At 44.2% G+C, this 19,011-nt stretch overlaps 1 protein-coding gene across 2 annotated transcripts; it reads left to right on the forward strand.

Moving 5' to 3' along the window:
• The first annotated feature begins 1,616 nt into the window (after positions 1-1,616).
• Positions 1,617-18,981, forward strand: LOC129827777 (wolframin-like). 2 transcript variants are annotated; one of them, XM_055888952.1, is made up of 11 exons: positions 1,617-1,764; positions 3,276-3,656; positions 5,501-5,577; positions 5,797-5,941; positions 6,312-6,485; positions 9,193-9,273; positions 9,361-9,515; positions 9,656-9,892; positions 15,348-16,223; positions 16,435-17,179; positions 18,840-18,981. In XM_055888952.1, the coding sequence occupies exons 2-11, from the start codon at positions 3,278-3,280 to the stop codon at positions 18,893-18,895; spliced, it is 2,925 nt and encodes a 974-aa protein (XP_055744927.1). In that variant the 5' UTR covers positions 1,617-1,764; positions 3,276-3,277; the 3' UTR covers positions 18,896-18,981. The 2 variants fall into 2 exon arrangements, with proteins under 2 accessions (XP_055744927.1, XP_055744926.1); XM_055888951.1 differs by having other exon boundaries at positions 16,435-18,981.
• The last annotated feature ends 30 nt before the right edge of the window (positions 18,982-19,011 follow it).

The raw sequence follows: 19,011 nt of genomic DNA on the forward strand, positions 1-19,011 counted from the left end.
CATTATGATTTAAAAACATCATCACTGTCAGTATCATTATGATTTGCATGCATGTCTGGAGAATGGTGTTATTGCTTTCTCCCCACCTTTTGGTTCAATCTGAATATGAACCTCCAGTGGTTCCTGGTCCTCCTCCAGCAGCAGACAGGGGTCCAGGGACTGCAAAAGGAAATAATATCCAAATTGGCCTTTTGTCTTAATGTAGCCTATTGCAGTGGCAGATCCACAAGTGGTGACCCCAAAATAAAGGTTGGCATCCCCGACCTACCTCTGCTGACCATCACATTCTGGACGGACAAGGTGACAGGTACCCCAACGATGAAGGTGACAGGTGGCGTTGTCCCCTCCTTGTCCGGTGTTGTGCCGAAAATCTCCCCCCTGCCAGAATCCCCCCCCCCCCCCTCCCCCCTCTTCGTGTTCTTCATTGCTGCGACCTGCTTGCTAGTCTAGATTTCTGCTCTTCACTCAGTTGTTAGTTTAGTCTACATTTCACTGATCTTAGTAGCAGAAACCAATTTTGTCTGCAGTTTTCGGTTTGGCTCTTTGTTTCAATGTGGCGCCCTGGGCGAACCCCCCTTTCAGCCCCCGCGCCTGCCCTGGACGGTTGCCCATGTCACCCGTACCTAAATCCGCTACTGATTTGTATTAGTCTATAAATAAATCTCTTTGCCAAAATTCGTCATCTCTCCCATGTCTTAATCGACTAGTATTTTTGAAAGTGTAAGGATAATAATTCAGCCATAGTTGTTCTGAAATGTTTATTGCTTGCCATTACTCCATTTTACTCTATGTTAAATAACGCACATACATGAATAATTAATTTTGGTAGCCTATCCTGACGTGAAGTTTGTTCTATAGAAAGTGTTTGACTCTGATGTGTGCCACAGAAAGTATTTGACTCTAGTCACAAAATTAAGGAAATTAGAGGGGGGGTGAACTCTGGCAGGGGGGAGATTTTCGGCATAACACCTGTATCACTCCGGAGCCAGGTGCAATGTCGCGGCTCCCCGGTTCACACCCCGCCCCCAAGCTGGGCACCCGGACGAGAGCGAACCCGTGGAGGGAGATAGGAGATACCTCTGTGACTGTCGCCCGGCTCTGCCGCAGCTCAAGGTTCATCGCGGGATATTAGAAATGCACTTAGACCTACGACCAAGGAGACAGCCACAACAAATGATGTAACCAGGAAGAGCAAACGAGCAAGGAGGTAGGAGCTATGCAAATTTGAGTGGAACGTTTACATGAAAAGATAAAGTCTCTGGACATTCATTTACAATGTAAATTCTTATGACATGATGTGACTGAAGCATTCCAAATTTTATGCGTAACTGAACGTATGAGGTTTAGTGCTTATCGATGCATGTAGGTTATGGCACATCAAACCACGAAAAGATGTACAAATGTCATCAGCCAATTACCGTATTCTCTGAAGCAGAGGCATTTCGATTATCTACTGGTGATGGCTGAAAGAGAAAGCTCGGGAAATGTTTCGACTTCCTGTTTCTGTAGCCAATGAAATTAAGAGAAAACGAAGGAGTCAATGAGAACGTCCAATCATAGGCGGAGTAGAAAGTGGGCGTTTATTATGTCTGTAGAGCTGAAGGAGTTCCCTCTCATCCATATAAGTAGAGTTTGATCACAGATGCGCTTGTGGAACGGAGTTGTCAAAAGTGAGATGACGAGGCCCTGAACAACTTAAACTGGACATTTCTAACAGAGTCTTATCGACTAGACGAAACACTGATTGAGTCTTTGACTGCAAAGGTGAGAGAATAACGATGACATTTTTGTTTTGGACATGCTGTACTCAGTGGTGTAAAAAAATAAATAAATGTAAGTACTACTTAAGTAGTTTTTGGGGGTATCTGTAGTTTACTTTAATATTACAATTTTTGAAAATGTTTACGTTTACTCCCCCTACATTCCTAAAGAAAATAATGTAATTTTTTTACATAGATTTTCCCTGACACCCAAAGGTACTCGTTACATTCGGGAATGCTTAGCAGTACAGGAAAATAGTCCAATTCACTCACTTATAAAGAGAACATCCCTGGTCATCAATAATGCTTCTGATCAGACCGACTCAATAACACAAATGCTTTGTTTGTAAATTATGTCCGAGTGTTGGTGTGCAACTGGCTATCTGTAAAAAAGTATATGTAAAACAATTGTGCCATCTGGTTTCCTTAATATAAGGAATGTGAAATAATTTAGACTTACTTTTGACACTTAAGTATATTTAACACCAAATACTTTTAGACTTTTACTTAAGTGACTTTCACTTTTACTTGAGTCATTTTCTATTAAGGTATTTTTTATTTTACTCAAGTATGACGGGTAATTTTTCCACCACGGGTTGTACCATAGTCAGAACTGCCAGCTCGTGGTCATATTTATGGTTCCTTTGTCGTTGACAGAAGAATAGATTTTAAAACGAGTGTCTGCATAAGGCGCTATAGATAAACGCATTTGCTAAATGCATATTTGTATAATATATTATTGTGTTTTCCACTAGATTTTAAACTGGTCATCAACTTTTAATAATGCATTCTAAAACATTGATTCACCTGTGTCATTTGCTTATTAGCTTTGTTATTGAATGACTTTCCTACTGGTGGAGTCATTGGCTTGGAGGAGATCCCCAGCATTGCAGCAAAGCACTTCATGGTCACTCAAGCTCTTGCATGCCAACCAGCTTGTCACCTTCCTCTTATTGTGCTAGCATCTTCATGCTGTCTGAAGTAGAATTGGTGTTTAGGCAATTTATTGGTTAGAGCTTGGCTGGGATAGCTGAACTTGGACCATATGGCAATTTATTGGTTAGAGTTTGGCTGGGATAGCTGAACTTGGACCATATGGCAATTTGGGGGACAAGAAAGGCAGTGAAACTGACCCAGAGCCATGTTTTGAGGTTGAGAGACATGTCTTAGCACTTTGTCCTGAAGGGAAGCTATGGGCTCCCTTAGACAGTGACAGTTGAATGATTGGAGCAGAAGAGCAGAGTGTGTCATGCAGCTGTTGTGTCACTGCACCAGGTGTCCTCCTCACATTGACAATGCGGCCACTCTCTCTCTCCTCTCCCCTGGCCGCACTCTGCTGCAGCTGTGTCAACAGACCCGCGCTTCCAGCTGGCACGTCCCTCATGCATCGTTGTCCCTTCCTTGATTGATTACTGACAAGATTTTTGAATGATTCTGAAAAGCTCCATCTGTAAAAGTTCAATGTTATTTACACCAGGCCGAGTTTAAACTGTTTTATCCTCTTCTGTCTTTCAGACATGGAACCGTCACCCCCCAGCACCCCAACCACCCTGAAACCTGGCCCCACCTCCCCTCCCCCAGCTACCCCTAAATCTACCCAAGGCACTAGACCCACCTTGAACCTGCCTATATCCACCCCATCCATCCCGACCTCTCCGGTCTCATCTTCCTCCTCTTCTCATCCTGGTCCCCCTCTCTCTCCTTCCTCGCCCTCCCTCTCCACCCCTCCTGCCTCCCCCCTGCGGCAGCCCATCAGGCCTGTCTCCCAGGCAGGACGATCCCAGCTCAATGCTGCCAGCCGGTCAGCTGAGGAGAGGAGGGGGGCTGGTGCTGCTGGAGATACCCCGGTCAGCCCCCCTACTACCCCTCTACGACAGTCTTCAGTAGCTCAGCCAGGTGAGTACAGCCAAAGAGACTCACACACACAACACATTACAACACAACTTATTACAACACAACACATTACAACACAACACATTACACTGCAACTGTAAGGACCTACGACTGAGATGAGAAACAGGTACAGGGAGTCAACATTTAATGAAGAACAGACATGAAACAAGACAGCCCCAGCGTCAGCAAACGGGCAAAACAACGACAATCGACAATCAATGCAGCAGCGGGGAACAGAGATGGGGAACTGACAAATGTAGGGGAGCTAATAAACAGGTGATTGAGTCCAGGTGAGTCCAATAATACACTGATGTGTGTGACGGGAAAAGGCAGGTGTGTGCGTAATGATGGTGGCAGGAGTGCGTAATACAGGGGAGCCTGGCGCCGTTGGGCGCCAGGGGGGGAAAAGCGGGTGCAGGCGTGACAGCAACACAACACATTACAAAAGAACACATCAATACATTACAACACAACACATTACAACACAACACAATACATTACAACACAACGCATTACAACACAATACAATACAACACAATACAACACAACGCATTACAACACAGCGCATTACAACACAGCGCATTACAACACAGCGCATTACAACACAGCGCATTACAACACAGCGCATTACAACACAGCGCATTACAACACAGCGCATTACAACACAGCGCATTACAACACAGCACATTACCACACAGCGCATTACCACACAACACATTACAACACAACACAACACATTACAACACAGCGCATTACAACACAGCGCATTACAACACAGCGCATTACAACACAGCGCATTACAACACAGCGCATTACAACACAGCGCATTACAACACAGCGCATTACAACACAGCACAAAACAACACATTACAACACAGCACATTACAACACATTACAACACATTACAACACAGCACATTACAACACAGCACATTACCACACAACACATTACAACGCACATTACAACACAACACATTACAACACACCAAAGCTCAGACAACAATAATAACCATACCACGTATTTGTGATAAACGTGTTGGTGTCGTGTCAGTGCCAGGGGATGAGGAGTAGATGTTGAGTGAGCTAAATAAACTGTTATTTTAGGGCTGAGGCGCAGGGCTGGGCTAGGTCCACAATGCTGCCAGGAACCGATGGCATGTAAGGGAAGGAACTGGATGCATGTAGAAGCACAGCACATGCGGATGGTTCCCTCTGCTCCTTAGTGACACAACACAGATTTACCACCTCTAGAAGCTTTATACAGTACAGAAAGACCTCACTTAGCCTATATAGTATAACAAGGGCTCTGAACACATTTGACCAACATTTGCCTGCTTAAAGTTCTTTAAAATCACGATCATGCACATCAGATGTCATCAGTGATTTCATCTGAAACATGTATCTTCTGCTCTTTGACTCCAAAACAGATGATGATGTTGCTGGAGATGATGAATTTGATGTTGAAAAGGGTGGATGTTTCCTTTACAAATATGCAAACGGTATTAGAGATGGGAAGAAGGACAGGTGTCAGTAACGGTTAGAGAGACTGTCTGTTGGGGGGGGGGGGGGGGGGGGGGGCGCTACTGAAGTGGGCTCTGTTCAGTGACAGTTGTTGTGCGCAGTTAGCATCTGTCTACAGGAAGGAACATCCTGCTCTTAATGAATAACACAACTGCTCAAGACTGCTACTGTTTGTGTGAGTCATACTGTATGCATCTGTTGTTTCCTAAAATGCTATGCAACATCTGTTACTGTATGTATCAATGCTGCCGGTCACCATGTAATAACCTTGTGCCAATAACCATCATGATGAATAGATGAATAGATGGGTGTTGTGTCTCTGTGTAGAGGAGCCAGAGGAGGAGCTGAGTGTGGAGGAGCTGGAGGGGAGGGCCAAGTCTGGAGATGCCAAATCTCAGAGTAGGGTGAGTATTATCCATAGTCCACCTCAGAGAGACCACCAGAGCAGACATGAATAGTCCTAACATATGAACTACAACGGGTCTTCATAAGGACCCATTGTCAGTGTGGGCAGAACTGCAGATTAATTTAGTGTGATTAGAATTGTTTGCATCATCCCACATCTGGCAAGTTTCTTTGAATGTGCACATATTGTAGGTGATATATATTGTGTCTGTGTGTAGATGGGCCGGTACTACTTGGCCCTGGCTGAGGAGAGAGATGAGGAGGTGAACAACTGTACAGCAGTGAGCTGGCTGGTGCAGGCCACCAAACAGGGCCGCAAGGACGCAGTCAAGATGCTACAGCGCTGCCTAGCAACCAGGAAAGGTGAGGGGGCGCGGCCTAAACCACTAACAGGAAGCATGGTTAGGTGTAGGGTGTAGTTACCCCTAGACTCTGATCTTAGATCAGTTCAGCATTTCCCCCTACTAATGGTTAAGGTTACAATTTGGGGGAGGGGAATCCTAGATCTGTACCTAGGGGAAACTTCACCCTGGAACAGTATGGCGAACTAGAGCAAATCAAGATAATATTTTTGAATTGCGTCTGAAAAAGTACAGTGTGCAATTAAATGGAGTATGCACTTAAACGATAAGAACTTATCAAGAGTCAACTGTCATTGGGAATGTTGAACTGATTGTTTCAGTGCATGGTGTTTATTATGAGGCATTAAGGTTGAGTTTGTGGTTACCATTAGGCATCACGTCAGAGAACTTTGAGGAGGTGAAAAAGCTGTGTACGGAGACAAGATTTGAGAGAGGAGTGAGGAAGGCTGCTCTGGTCATGTACTGGAAGCTCAACCCAGAGAAGAAGAGAAGGGTGGCAGTGTCTGAGATGCTGGAGAACGTGGAACACGTCAACACTGAGCCAGGTACTGTACTGACATGACATACAGTACCAGTCAAAAGTTTGGACACACATACTCATTCAAAGGTTTTTCTTTATTTTTACTATTTTCTACATTGTAGATACATAGTGAAGACATCAAAACTATGAAATAACCCATATGGAATCATGTAGTAACCAAAAAACTGTTTTATATTAGATTCTACAAAGTAGCCACCCTTTGCCTTGATGACAGCTTTGTACAATCTTGGCATTCTCTCAACCAGCTTCACCTGGAATGCTTTTCCAACAATCTTGAAGGAGTTCACACATTTGCTGAGTACTTGTTGGCTGCTTTTCCTTCACTCTGCGGTCCAACTCATCCGAAACCATCTTAATTGGGTTGAGGTCGGGTGATTGCGGAGGCCAGGTCATCTGATGCAGCACGATCACTCTCCTTCTTGGTCAAATAGCCCTTACACAGCCTGGAGGTGTGTTTTGGGTCATTGTCCTGTTGAAAAACAAATGATAGTCCCACTAAGCCCAAACCAGATGGGATGGCGTATCCCTGGAGAATGCTGTGGTAGCCATGCTGGTTAAGTGCCTTGAATTCTAAATAAATCACAGACAGTGTCACCAGAAAAGCACCTTGTCACCAGCAAAGCACCGCCACACCTCCTCCTCCATGCTTCACGGTAGGAACCACACATGCGGAGATCATCCGTTCACCTGCTCTGTGTCTCACAAAGACACGGCGGTTGGAACAAAACATTTGAATTCATCAGTCCAAAGGACAGAATTACACCATTGCTCGTTTCTTGGCCCAAGCAATTATCTTCTTCTCATTGGTGTCCTTTAGTAGTGGTTTCTTTACAGCAATTCGACCATGAAGGCCTGATTCATGCAGTATCCTCTAAACAGTTGATGTTGAGATGTCTGCTACTTGAACTCTGTGAAGTATTTATTTAAGCTGCAATTTCTGAGGCTGGTAACTCCAATGAACGTATCCTCTGCAGCAGAGGTAAATCTGGAGCTGTGTTCGAATACTCATACTAACCACACTAACTGTAGTATTTGTGATGTGAATTGGGTATATAGTATGCTTATTGGTCATAGTATGGATATAGTTAATATGCGAAAAGCTTCCGGATGTCGTACTAAACTCGCTAAAATATGAAGTATACAGAGGACACTATTTCGTACTTTAGGGCCCATGACGCAATTTTTCAGGAAATGGGCGTGGCTTCACATCATTTTCAGATTTGAAGAAAATGGCGGAAAATATGCAGCCGAAGTACGAGAGCGCAAACAAATCATTGCTTTAACTAATTATGACAAATGTTAAGAAAATGTTGAACAATGAAATAAAGTAATGACTTTTCAAATAAGTTACCTTACACGTTATGTTGACTGACAATTTGTTAGCTACATTGTCCTTATGAACTAAATAGCATATCATTACAGCAGTATGTACCGGTATGTTAGCTAGCTACCTAACGTTAGTTGGCTACTTATACATCAAAATTGCCAGGATATTAACTATAGGCTATCTAACTAACTACCCAACGTTTGTTGACTTGATTATTCCCGTCATTCTTAGCTTAGCTTAGCTGAATGGAATAGTCGTTGTGCTTTCTCAATGGACATTCGGGTGGTTTCGTAAATTCGCTCCGGCAATCTACTCCGATTTCAGAGCACTCGTCTGAGTGTACCAGAGCGCAGAAAAGTGAATTTAAGAGCGTTCAACACCCATTCAATGTGGCCGATGTCAGTAAACGTCTGCAAAAAAAGTGTAATTAAATTGTTGCCAGCAGCACAGTTAGTCACCAACACTCTAGATATTCATGACAACTGCCTAACCATCTCTGCTAGGGTGAGTAAAATGGTCAGAGTGGTCTCATTTGTGTCTGTAAGTAGCTAGCAAGCTAGCCAACGTTAGCTTGGGTGCTTGACTGCCATTGTTAGGTCAGAACGTTACAAACGGACAATCTGACAGCGCTCTGAATTTACGAGCACACTCTGGCACTCCAAATTAAATTTAAGAACACATCCGAAGTTGTATAATGTAATTTGTTGCGCTAACTAGCTAGCAAGAAGTTGCATAGCAACAGCATCAACTTCCAGTAGACAGGTGACGAACTAGTACGCTCAACTGAAAGGATACCGTTCGTTTACAGTATACTAAAATGATGTTCTGGATTGACTGACCTTCATGTAATGATGGACTGTTTCTCTATGCTTATTTGAGCTGTTCTTGCCATAATATGGACTTGGTCTTTTACCAAATAGGGCTATCTTCTGTATACCAACCCTACCTTGTCACAAAACAACTGATTGGCTCAAATGCATTAAGAAGGAAATAAATTCCACTAATTAACTTTTAACAAGGCACACCTGTTAATTGAAATGCATTCCAGGTGACTACTAAAGAAAAAGTAGTCACCTGGAGTCACCTACATTCAAGAAGCATATCAAACTGGGATAATGGTGTAGGTTACACTGGCAAGTACAATAATATTATAATTACCAGAGCATGTTATTTAATTATAAATCTGATTATTTCACATGAAGATGTGGGAATCTAAAAGGCTAGCTAGCTTATTGGCTATGTTAGCCAGCTAACTAGCAAGGGGGAGACAACCAACTTTCAACTCAAACGAGAGGCCAACAAGAGAACCTCTGCTATTGCAGTGTTACCAAAAGGTGCACATTAGTAAAAACTTTGTGTTTCTCTGTAATTCCTCCACCCCAAGATGACGCTGCCTCCCAGGGCCCCATATCCAGCTCTATGCAGAAACAGAGGAGAGTTCTGGAGAGCCTCGTCACCAGCAAAGGTTGGTGTGTGTTTGTGTTATAGGATCAAATGGAAAGGTAATGTAATAGTGAGTAAGGACTACCTCTCTCTCTGTGTGTCTCTGCAGCTAGTTGCTATGACGTGGGTCTGGATGACTTTGTAGAGACCACTAAGAAGTACGCTCAGGGCATCCCCCCCTCTCCCACCATGGCTGGGGACGGCGGTGACGATGACGATGATGAAGCTGTGAAGAATCCAGACGACTTGCCCCTTCACAGGAAGGTCTGAACCTTTTTATCTCTCTGGGAATGTATGTGTTTATAACATCTTCACACACAGACGTAATTATCTTGCTCATGGATTTACCCTCTCTCTCTCTCGCTCTCTGTCACTCCCTCTCCACCTCCCTTTCTCTCCCCTAGGTGTTGAAGTTCCCCCTACACGCCCTGTTGGAGATCAAGGAGCACCTGATTAACTGGGCGTCCCGGGCAGGCATGCAGTGGCTCAGTGCCCTCATCCCCACGCACCACGTCAACGCTCTCATCTTCTTCTTCATCATCAGCAACCTCACCATCGACTTCTTCATCTTTCTCATCCCCCTGCTCATCTTCTACCTGTCCTTGTTCTCCATGGTCATCTGCACACTGCGCATCTTCCAGGTGGGATACCCTTCACACGGCTCTGGCCTTAGAGCAGAGGAACTGAAAGAGGATAACCTGTCGTTATCCTGTAACAAACTAGCAAGTACTCTCATTTAGGGAGTACTTGACCTTTGGTGTTTTCTTGGAAAACAGAATGAAAATGGTTAGTAGTATGTAACTGCTATGGTAAGTTATTCCATGACAGCTATAGGATTTGTGTGTTCAGTGCGTAAAGAGCTGTTGGTGTTGTTGTTGTTCTTGTTCTGTAAAGAGCTGTTGGTGTTATTGTTCTGTAAAGAGCTGTTGGTGTTGGTGTTGTTCTTGTTCTGTAAAGAGCTGTTGGTGTTATTGTTCTGTAAAGAGCTGTTGGTGTTCTTGTTGTTCTTGTTCTGTAAAGAGCTGTTGGTGTTATTGTTCTGTAAAGAGCTGTTGGTGTTGGTGTTGTTCTTGTTCTGTAAAGAGCTGTTGGTGTTGTTCTTGTTCTGTAAAGAGCTGTTGGTGTTGTTCTTGTTCTGTAGAGAGCTGTTGGTGTTGTTATTTTTCTGTAGAGAGCTGATGTTGTTCTTTTTCTGTAGAGAGCTGTTGGTGTTCTTGTTCTGTAGAGAGCTGTTGGTGTTCTTGTTCTGTAGAGAGCTGTTGGTGTTCTTGTTCTGTAGAGAGCTGTTGGTGTTCTTGTTCTGTAGAGAGCTGTTGGTGTTCTTGTTCTGTAGAGAGCTGTTGGTGTTCTTGTTCTGTAGAGAGCTGTTGGTGTTCTTGTTCTGTAGAGAGCTGTTGGTGTTCTTGTTCTGTAGAGAGCTGTTGGTGTTCTTGTTCTGTAGAGAGCTGTTGGCGTTCTTGTTCTGTAGAGAGCTGTTCTTGTTCTGTAGAGAGCTGTTGGTGTTCTGTAGAGAGCTGTTGGTGTTGTTCTGTAGAGAGCTGTTGGTGTTGTTCTGTAGAGAGCTGTTGGTGTTGTTCTGTAGAGAGCTGTTAGTGTTGTTCTTGTTCTGTAGAGAGCTGTTGGTGTTGTTCTTGTTTTGTAGAGAGCTGTTGGTGTTCTTGTTCTGTAGAGAGCTGTTGGTGTTCTTGTTCTGTAGAGAGCTGTTGGTGGTGTTCTTGTTCTGTAGAGAGCTGTTGGTGTTGTTCTGTAAAGAGCTGTTGGTGTTGTTCTTGTTCTGTAGAGAGCTGTTGGTGTTGTTCTGTAGAGAGCTGTTGGTGTTCTTGTTCTGTAGAGAGCTGTTGGTGGTGTTCTTGTTCTGTAGAGAGCTGTTGGTGGTGTTCTTGTTCTGTAGAGAGCTGTTGGTGTTGTTCTGTAAAAGGCTGTTGGTGTTGTTCTTGTTCTGTAAAGAGCTGTTGGTGTTCTTGTTCGTTAGAGAGCTGTTGGTGTTGTTCTTGTTCTGTAAAGAGCTGTTGGTGTTCTTGTTCTGTAGAGAGCTGTTGATGTTCTTGTTCTGTAGAGAGCTGTTGGTGTTGTTCTTGTTCTGTAGAGAGCTGTTGGTGTTGTTCTTGTTCTGTAGAGAGCTGTTGGTGTTGTTCTTGTTCTGTAAAGAGCTGTTGGTGTTGTTCTTGTTCTGTAGAGAGCTGTTGGTGTTGTTCTTGTTCTGTAGAGAGCTGTTGGTGTTGTTCTGTAGAGAGCTGTTGGTGTTGTTCTGTAGAGAGCTGTTGGTGTTGTTCTGTAGAGAGCTGTTGGTGTTGTTCTTGTTCTGTAAAGAGCTGTTGGTGTTCTTGTTCGTTAGAGAGCTGTTGGTGTTGTTCTTGTTCTGTAGAGAGCTGTTGGTGTTGTTCTGTAGAGAGCTGTTGGTGTTCTTTTTCTGTAGAGAGCTGTTGGTGTTCTTTTTCTGTAGAGAGCTGTTGGTGTTCTTTTTCTGTAGAGAGCTGTTGGTGTTGTTCTGTAGAGAGCTGTTGGTGTTGTTCTGTAGAGTTGTTCTTGTTCTGTAGAGAGCTGTTGGTGTTGTTCTTGTTCTGTAGAGAGCTGTTGGTGTTGTTCTTGTTCTGTAGAGAGCTGTTGGTGTTGTTCTTGTTCTGTAGAGAGCTGTTGGTGTTGTTCTTGTTCTGTAAAGAGCTGTTCTTGTTCTGTAGAGAGCTTTTGGTGTTGGTCTTGTTCTGTAGAGAGCTGTTGGTGTTGTTCTGTAGAGAGCTGTTGGTGTTGTTCTGTAGAGAGCTGTTGGTGTTCTTTTTCTGTAGAGAGCTGTTGGTGTTCTTTTTCTGTAGAGAGCTGTTGGTGTTCTTTTTCTGTAGAGAGCTGTTGGTGTTCTTTTTCTGTAGAGAGCTGTTGGTGTTCTTGATCTGTAGAGAGCTGTTGGTGTTGTTCTGTAGAGAGCTGTTGGTGTTTCTGTAGAGAGCTGTTGGTGTTGTTCTGTAGAGAGCTGTTGGTGTTGTTCTGTAGAGAGTTGTTCTTGTTCTGTAGAGAGCTGTTGGTGTTGTTCTTGTTTTGTAGAGAGCTGTTGGTGTTGTTCTGTAGAGAGTTGTTCTTGTTCTGTAAAGAGCTGTTGGTGTTCTTGTTCTGTAGAGAGCTGTTGGTGTTGTTCTTATTCTGTAGAGAGCTGTTGGTGTTGTTCTGTAGAGAGTTGTTGGTGTTCTTGTTCTGTAGATAGCTGTTGTTCTTGTTCTGTAGAGAGCTGTTGGTGTTGTTCTTGTTCTGTAGAGAGCTGTTGGTGTTGTTCTTGTTCTGTAGAGAGCTGTTGGTGTTGTTCTTATTCTGTAGAGAGCTGTTGGTGTTGTTCTTATTCTGTAGAGAGCTGTTGGTGTTGTTCTTATTCTGTAGAGAGCTGTTGGTGTTGTTCTTGTTCTGTAAAGAGCTGTTGGTGTTCTTGTTCTGTAAAGAGCTGTTGGTGTTCTTGTTCTGTAGATAGCTGTTGTTCTTGTTCTGTAGAGAGCTGTTGGTGTTGTTCTTGTTCTGTAGAGAGCTGTTGGTGTTGTTCTTGTTCTGTAGAGAGCTGTTGGTGTTGTTCTTGTTCTGTAGAGAGCTGTTGGTGTTGTTCTGTAAAGAGCTGTTGGTGTTCTTGTTCTGTAAAGAGCTGTTGGTGTTGTTCTTGTTCTGTAAAGAGCTGTTGGTGTTGTTCTTGTTCTGTAAAGAGCTGTTGGTGTTGTTCTTGTTCTGTAAAGAGCTGTTAGTGTTGTTCTTGTTCTGTAAAGAGCTGTTGGTGTTGTTCTTGTTCTGTAAAGAGCTGTTGGTGTTCTTGTTCTGTAAAGAGCTGTTGGTGTTGTTCTGTAAAGAGCTGTTGGTGTTCTGTAAAGAGCTGTTGGTGTTCTGTAAAGAGCTGTTGGTGTTGTTCTTGTTCTGTAAAGAGCTGTTGGTGTTGTTCTTGTTCTGTAAAGAGCTGTTGGTGTTGTTCTGTAAAGAGCTGTTGGTGGTGTTCTGTAAAGAGCTGTTGGTGTTGTTCTTGTTCTGTAAAGAGCTGTTGGTGTTCTTGTTCTGTAGAGAGCTGTTGGTGTTGTTCTTGTTCTGTAAAGAGCTGTTGGTGTTGTTCTTGTTCTGTAAAGAGCTGTTGGTGTTGTTCTTGTTCTGTAAAGAGCTGTTGGTGTTGTTCTTGTTCTGTAAAGAGCTGTTGGTGTTGTTCTTGTTCTGTAAAGAGCTGTTGTTCTTGTTCTTGTTCTGTAAAGAGCTGTTGTTCTTGTTCTTGTTCTGTAAAGAGCTGTTGGTGTTGTTCTTGTTCTGTAAAGAGCTGTTGGTGTTCTTGTTCTGTAAAGAGCTGTTGGTGTTGTTCTTGTTCTGTAAAGAGCTGTTCTTGTTCTTGTTCTGTAAAGAGCTGTTGGTGTTGTTCTGTAAAGAGCTGTTGGTGTTGTTCTGTAAAGAGCTGTTGGTGTTGTTCTTGTTCTGTAAAGAGCTGTTGGTGTTCTTGTTCTGTAGAGAGCTGTTGGTGTTGTTCTTGTTCTGTAAAGAGCTGTTGGTGTTGTTCTTGTTCTGTAAAGAGCTGTTGGTGTTGTTCTTGTTCTGTAAAGAGCTGTTGGTGTTGTTCTTGTTCTGTAAAGAGCTGTTGGTGTTGTTCTTGTTCTGTAGAGAGCTGTTGGTGTTGTTCTGTAAAGAGCTGTTGGTGTTGTTCTGTAAAGAGCTGTTGGTGTTGTTCTGTAAAGAGCTGTTGGTGTTGTTCTGTAAAGAGCTGTTGGTGTTGTTCTTGTTCTGTAAAGAGCTGTTGGTGTTGTTCTTGTTCTGTAAAGAGCTGTTGGTGTTCTTGTTCTGTAAAGAGCTGTTGGTGTTGTTCTTGTTCTGTAAAGAGCTGTTCTTGTTCTTGTTCTGTAAAGAGCTGTTGGTGTTGTTCTGTAAAGAGCTGTTGGTGTTGTTCTGTAAAGAGCTGTTGGTGTTGTTCTTGTTCTGTAAAGAGCTGTTGGTGTTCTTGTTCTGTAGAGAGCTGTTGGTGTTGTTCTTGTTCTGTAAAGAGCTGTTGGTGTTGTTCTTGTTCTGTAAAGAGCTGTTGGTGTTCTTGTTCTGTAGAGAGCTGTTGGTGTTGTTCTTGTTCTGTAAAGAGCTGTTGGTGTTGTTCTTGTTCTGTAGAGAGCTGTTGGTGTTGTTCTGTAAAGAGCTGTTGGTGTTGTTCTGTAAAGAGCTGTTGGTGTTGTTCTGTAAAGAGCTGTTGGTGTTGTTCTGTAAAGAGCTGTTGGTGTTGTTCTTGTTCTGTAAAGAGCTGTTGGTGTTGTTCTTGTTCTGTAAAGAGCTGTTGGTGTTGTTCTGTAAAGAGCTGTTGGTGTTGTTCTTGTTCTGTAAAGAGCTGTTGGTGTTGTTCTGTAAAGAGCTGTTGGTGTTGTTCTTGTTCTGTAAAGAGCTGTTGGTGTTGTTCTTGTTCTGTAGAGAGCTGTTGGTGTTGTTCTGTAAAGAGCTGTTGGTGTTGTTCTGTAAAGAGCTGTTGGTGTTGTTCTGTAAAGAGCTGTTGGTGTTGTTCTGTAAAGAGCTGTTGGTGTTGTTCTGTAAAGAGCTGTTGGTGTTGTTCTTGTTCTGTAAAGAGCTGTTGGTGTTGTTCTTGTTCTGTAAAGAGCTGTTGGTGTTGTTCTTGTTCTGTAAAGAGCTGTTGGTGTTGTTCTGTAAAGAGCTGTTGGTCTTGTTCTGTAAAGAGCTGTTGGTGTTGTTCTGTAAAGAGCTGTTGGTGTTGTTCTTGTTCTGTAAAGAGCTGTTGGTGTTGTTCTGTAAAGAGCTGTTGGTGTTGTTCTGTAAAGAGCTGTTGGTGTTGTTCTTGTTCTGTAGAGAGCTGTTGGTGTTGTTCTTGTTCTGTAAAGAGCTGTTGGTGTTGTTCTTGTTCTGTAAAGAGCTGTTGGTGTTGTTCTGTAAAGAGCTGTTGGTGTTGTTCTTCCGGAACTCCATGATGACTTACAGGTAGTTTTAAAAGTAGTAGTGGTAGTGGGTTGCTAGGTAACGATGTAAATGATGCTGCTTTATATGAACGTGGCCATGTGTATGTTGTCTCATATATCATGAGCAGGAGAGGCTCTAACAATGGGAAATCCAAACCACCCATTGTATAATGAGTGTTCAGTGTGTAAAGAGCTGTTGGTGTTGTTCTTCCAGAACTCCAAGGCGTGGGAGAACTTCCGGGCCCTTACAGACCTGCTGTTACGTTTCGAGCCCGGCCTGGACCTAGAGCAAGCTGAGAGTAACTTTGGCTGGACCCACCTGGAGCCCTACCTCTACTTCCTGCTATCGGTGGTCTTTGTGGTCTTCTCCTTCCCCGTGGCTGACAAGACCTGGATCCCCTGCTCCGAGCTGGCCACCGTGGCCCTGTTCTTCACCGTCACCTCCTTCCTCAGCCTCCAAGCCTCCGCTGAGCTCTTCGCCCGCCGCGCCCTGCTCACAGAGGTCTTATCGGGGGTCTGTGCCCTTACACAACTATTACCCGATAGTGTCTGGTTCCTGCGGGTTTTAGGAACAACGTTTGTGACGGTGCCGCTAGGGGAGATGGTGGCGCTGAACGTGGGCGTGCCGTGTCTTCTCTACGGGCACCTGATCTACCTGCTGTTCCGCATGGCCCAGCGGAGGGGCTTCAGGGGCACCTACCTCTGCCTCATACCCTACATGGTCTGCTTCGTCTGGTGTGAGCTCTGCCTGGCCCTGCTCCACTCCTCCTCCACCATCGGTCTGATTCGGACCTGTGCGGGCTACCTCCTCTTCCTGTTCGCAATGCCTGTCCTCACCTTGGGCTTGGCGGCCATGTTGCTCTTCAAGGTCCTCCAGTGGTTCATGGCTCTGGAGATCACCAAGATGCTGGTGACTCTGACTGTGTGTGCGGTCCCGGTGGTGTTGCGGTTGTGGACGCGGGTCAGCCTTAACCCGCTGGCGGTGGTGCGGTTCCTATCACGGAGCAGCGTGGTAAAGCTCATCCTGGTGTGGCTAAGTGCTTTGTTGATGTTCTGCTGGATGTATGTCTACCGCTCAGAAGGCATGAAGGTAATCACAAGAAGTAGTTTGCTACATTATGCTACATTATGCCCAAAGCGCTAATTAAAACAAAATACAGGTTATATTTACAGCAGAGTGCTATTTACAGTGTTCAAATGTAACAACATAAAGAATACATTAAGTGTATGAAAAGAGTTAAATGGAATACATTAACAATCTCAAAATAAAGTTAAATCAAATGTGAATGTGTGTTGAACAGGTGTATAACTCCACCCTCACGTGGCCGGAGTACAGTAACCTGTGTGGGCCCAAGGCCTGGAAGGAATACAACATGGCCCAAACTCAGATCCTGTGTTCTCACCTGGAGGGCCACCGGGTCACCTGGACGGGACGCTTCAAATACGCCCGCATTACCGACATCGACAACGGAGCGCAGTCCGTCATCGGCCTACTTCCTGTGTTCGTAGGGAACTGGATGAGATGTCTCTATGGTGAGGCCTATCCCCTCTGTGAAAACACCACCGACCCCACTGCCCCTCACCAGGCCCTTCCCGCACCTCTTCCAGAAGACCCCTTATGCAAACTGAAAAAGCTGGCCAAGCACGAGTGCCACGTGAAGCACTTCGACCGCCACAAGTTCGAGGTGACCTTGGGCATGCCCCTGGAGAGGAAGAGTAAGAACGGGACCATCATAGAGGACGAGGACGCCACCAAGGACATCGTCCTGAGGGCCAGTAGTGAGTTTGGCCCAGTGCTGCTGCACCTGAGCGCTGGCAGCTTGGTAGAGTTCAGTACGGTTCTAGAAGGACGCTTGGGCTCCAAGTGGCCTGTGTTTGAGCTGAAGGCCATCCACTGTCTGACGTGTGCGGACGCTCGAGTGCCCAGCGGCAGGCAGTATAAGATAGAACACGACTGGAGGCGCACGGCCCAGGGGGCACTGCAGTTTGCCTTTGACTTCTTCTTCAACCCCTTCCTCACCGCACGGCTGGAGCAGGACACTGAGACACAGACCACACAGGGCAGAGGAGGAATGGACCAAGGCTAGTGGTGGATAAATGCAGAGGACTGTACACTATGGATTGTAAATAGGGTAATGCATCATGTCGACCACTATCAGAAGTGTGAGTGTACACTATGTGGATTGTACACTGGGAATGTACACACAATCACATAAAGGTTTGTCAGTAAGACATGCATTATGTCTCCCTATAGAAGTCTGTGGTTCTGCAGGGTGTTTTCCACTATGCTGGAGTTCCAGTACCGCGGTTCAACTGCTTCTAGTGGGGGGGGGGTATCTGCTCTATGAGCCCCTACTGTAGACTAGTAAAACCAGCTTAGAATCATAGTTGAATCATAGTGTCCATAGTGTGTGAGTGTTTTCATAGCTACTGAGTCGTAGTGGGAGAGGATAATATCACAGAACATAACGAAACCACTGAATTACAAAGGATGGAGACAATTTACACTAACTTTACACTTTCATACACCACAAACACAATCACTTCCACACAAATACACACACCACCTCAACCACCTCATTCATAGCCAGTGTTTTCGGTCTGTCAACGTTTGAGAAAGTGTGTGGGACAATGCTGATCAACATTGTGGTCAATAAGCTTATTGACTTGCTCGTGACATGCAGTCCAAATGTCTAATTCTGCCATTCAACCACATAGTCCTGCCGTTTGCATCCATGACACTAAGGGCTAGATTCTATCATATTCGCACTAGCCGACACCCACATAACTGTGTTAGAGCTGTCAAATCCACAAGCGGCTCCTGGTATTATACCTAGCAGACATTGCCATTGGCTGCTTGGAGTCGCATTAAGAGAAATCCCATGCAGCTTTGTTTTACAAGTTTGAACACTGGAATATGAGATGTAATCTACAGCTCAATTAGGCTGAAAGAAATCCTCATTATTTAGTTGAATGATTTTTCAATTTGAGCGTAATTATTTCTATATAGCCATCACTTTCTCATTCTGAACTTCTAACGTGAGTGGGGTGGGTGTGGCTTCGTGACAATGATCAAGAGCAGCCGCTCACTGATTTGACAGCTCCAACGCAGTTCCACCTCCGACACCGCCAAAACATCCGCTGGTTAAAGATCTGATTGAATCTAGGCCTTACTGGAAATGTTTTTGTCTGTTTGACTTATCAAGTCTGTTTACATATGAAGTAAAAGTAGGACTTTTTAACTACATTTAAAATACTTAATAGTGTTTGTGTTTTATGTATGAATTGTGTTTTCAAAATGAACTGCCTTTTTTTAACAGTTTGAGGCCTTAATTCAGTTTCATTTTAGGTACTTGTAAAGTATTGTAATATTTTTTTGTTTTCTTAAATAGTTTTTCATGATAAGATCATGATGGAGAAACAAATGGACGTAAACTGTTCCAGTTGTCTCCTTAAATATTGAGCTTTAATCATTGTCATGTTGAGACTCTTCTTGCTGTGAATATTACGTGCCCTGTCTATTCAAATCACATTGGTAAATAGTTCTGATGCCACATTAACCTAGCAGCGTATAGGCTACTGAAATCCTGTCAGCGTTTCTCTTTACAGAGAATGACATATTCAACCTCCGATAGTTGACCTGTATCAAAGTGCACTTGTGTCCAAATAGATGTCTGCTGGTGTGCCTTGTTGTCCCTCTCCCTCCCTGCTATGTGGGGTTCTGTTCTGATCCCACAGTTCCAGTCTGCAGCGGGCCTCTAATGATGAGGTCACTGTCACAGGATGTGATGTCAATATTGTAACCCTCTACTCTACCGTGACCAATAAACCAATCATGGAAATGTAAACCTCTCCTAAAGGGTTATTGCAATCACACA

This window comes from Salvelinus fontinalis, chromosome 29 (assembly GCF_029448725.1).
Source record: "Salvelinus fontinalis isolate EN_2023a chromosome 29, ASM2944872v1, whole genome shotgun sequence".
In the NCBI taxonomy this organism is placed as follows: domain Eukaryota; kingdom Metazoa; phylum Chordata; class Actinopteri; order Salmoniformes; family Salmonidae; genus Salvelinus; species Salvelinus fontinalis.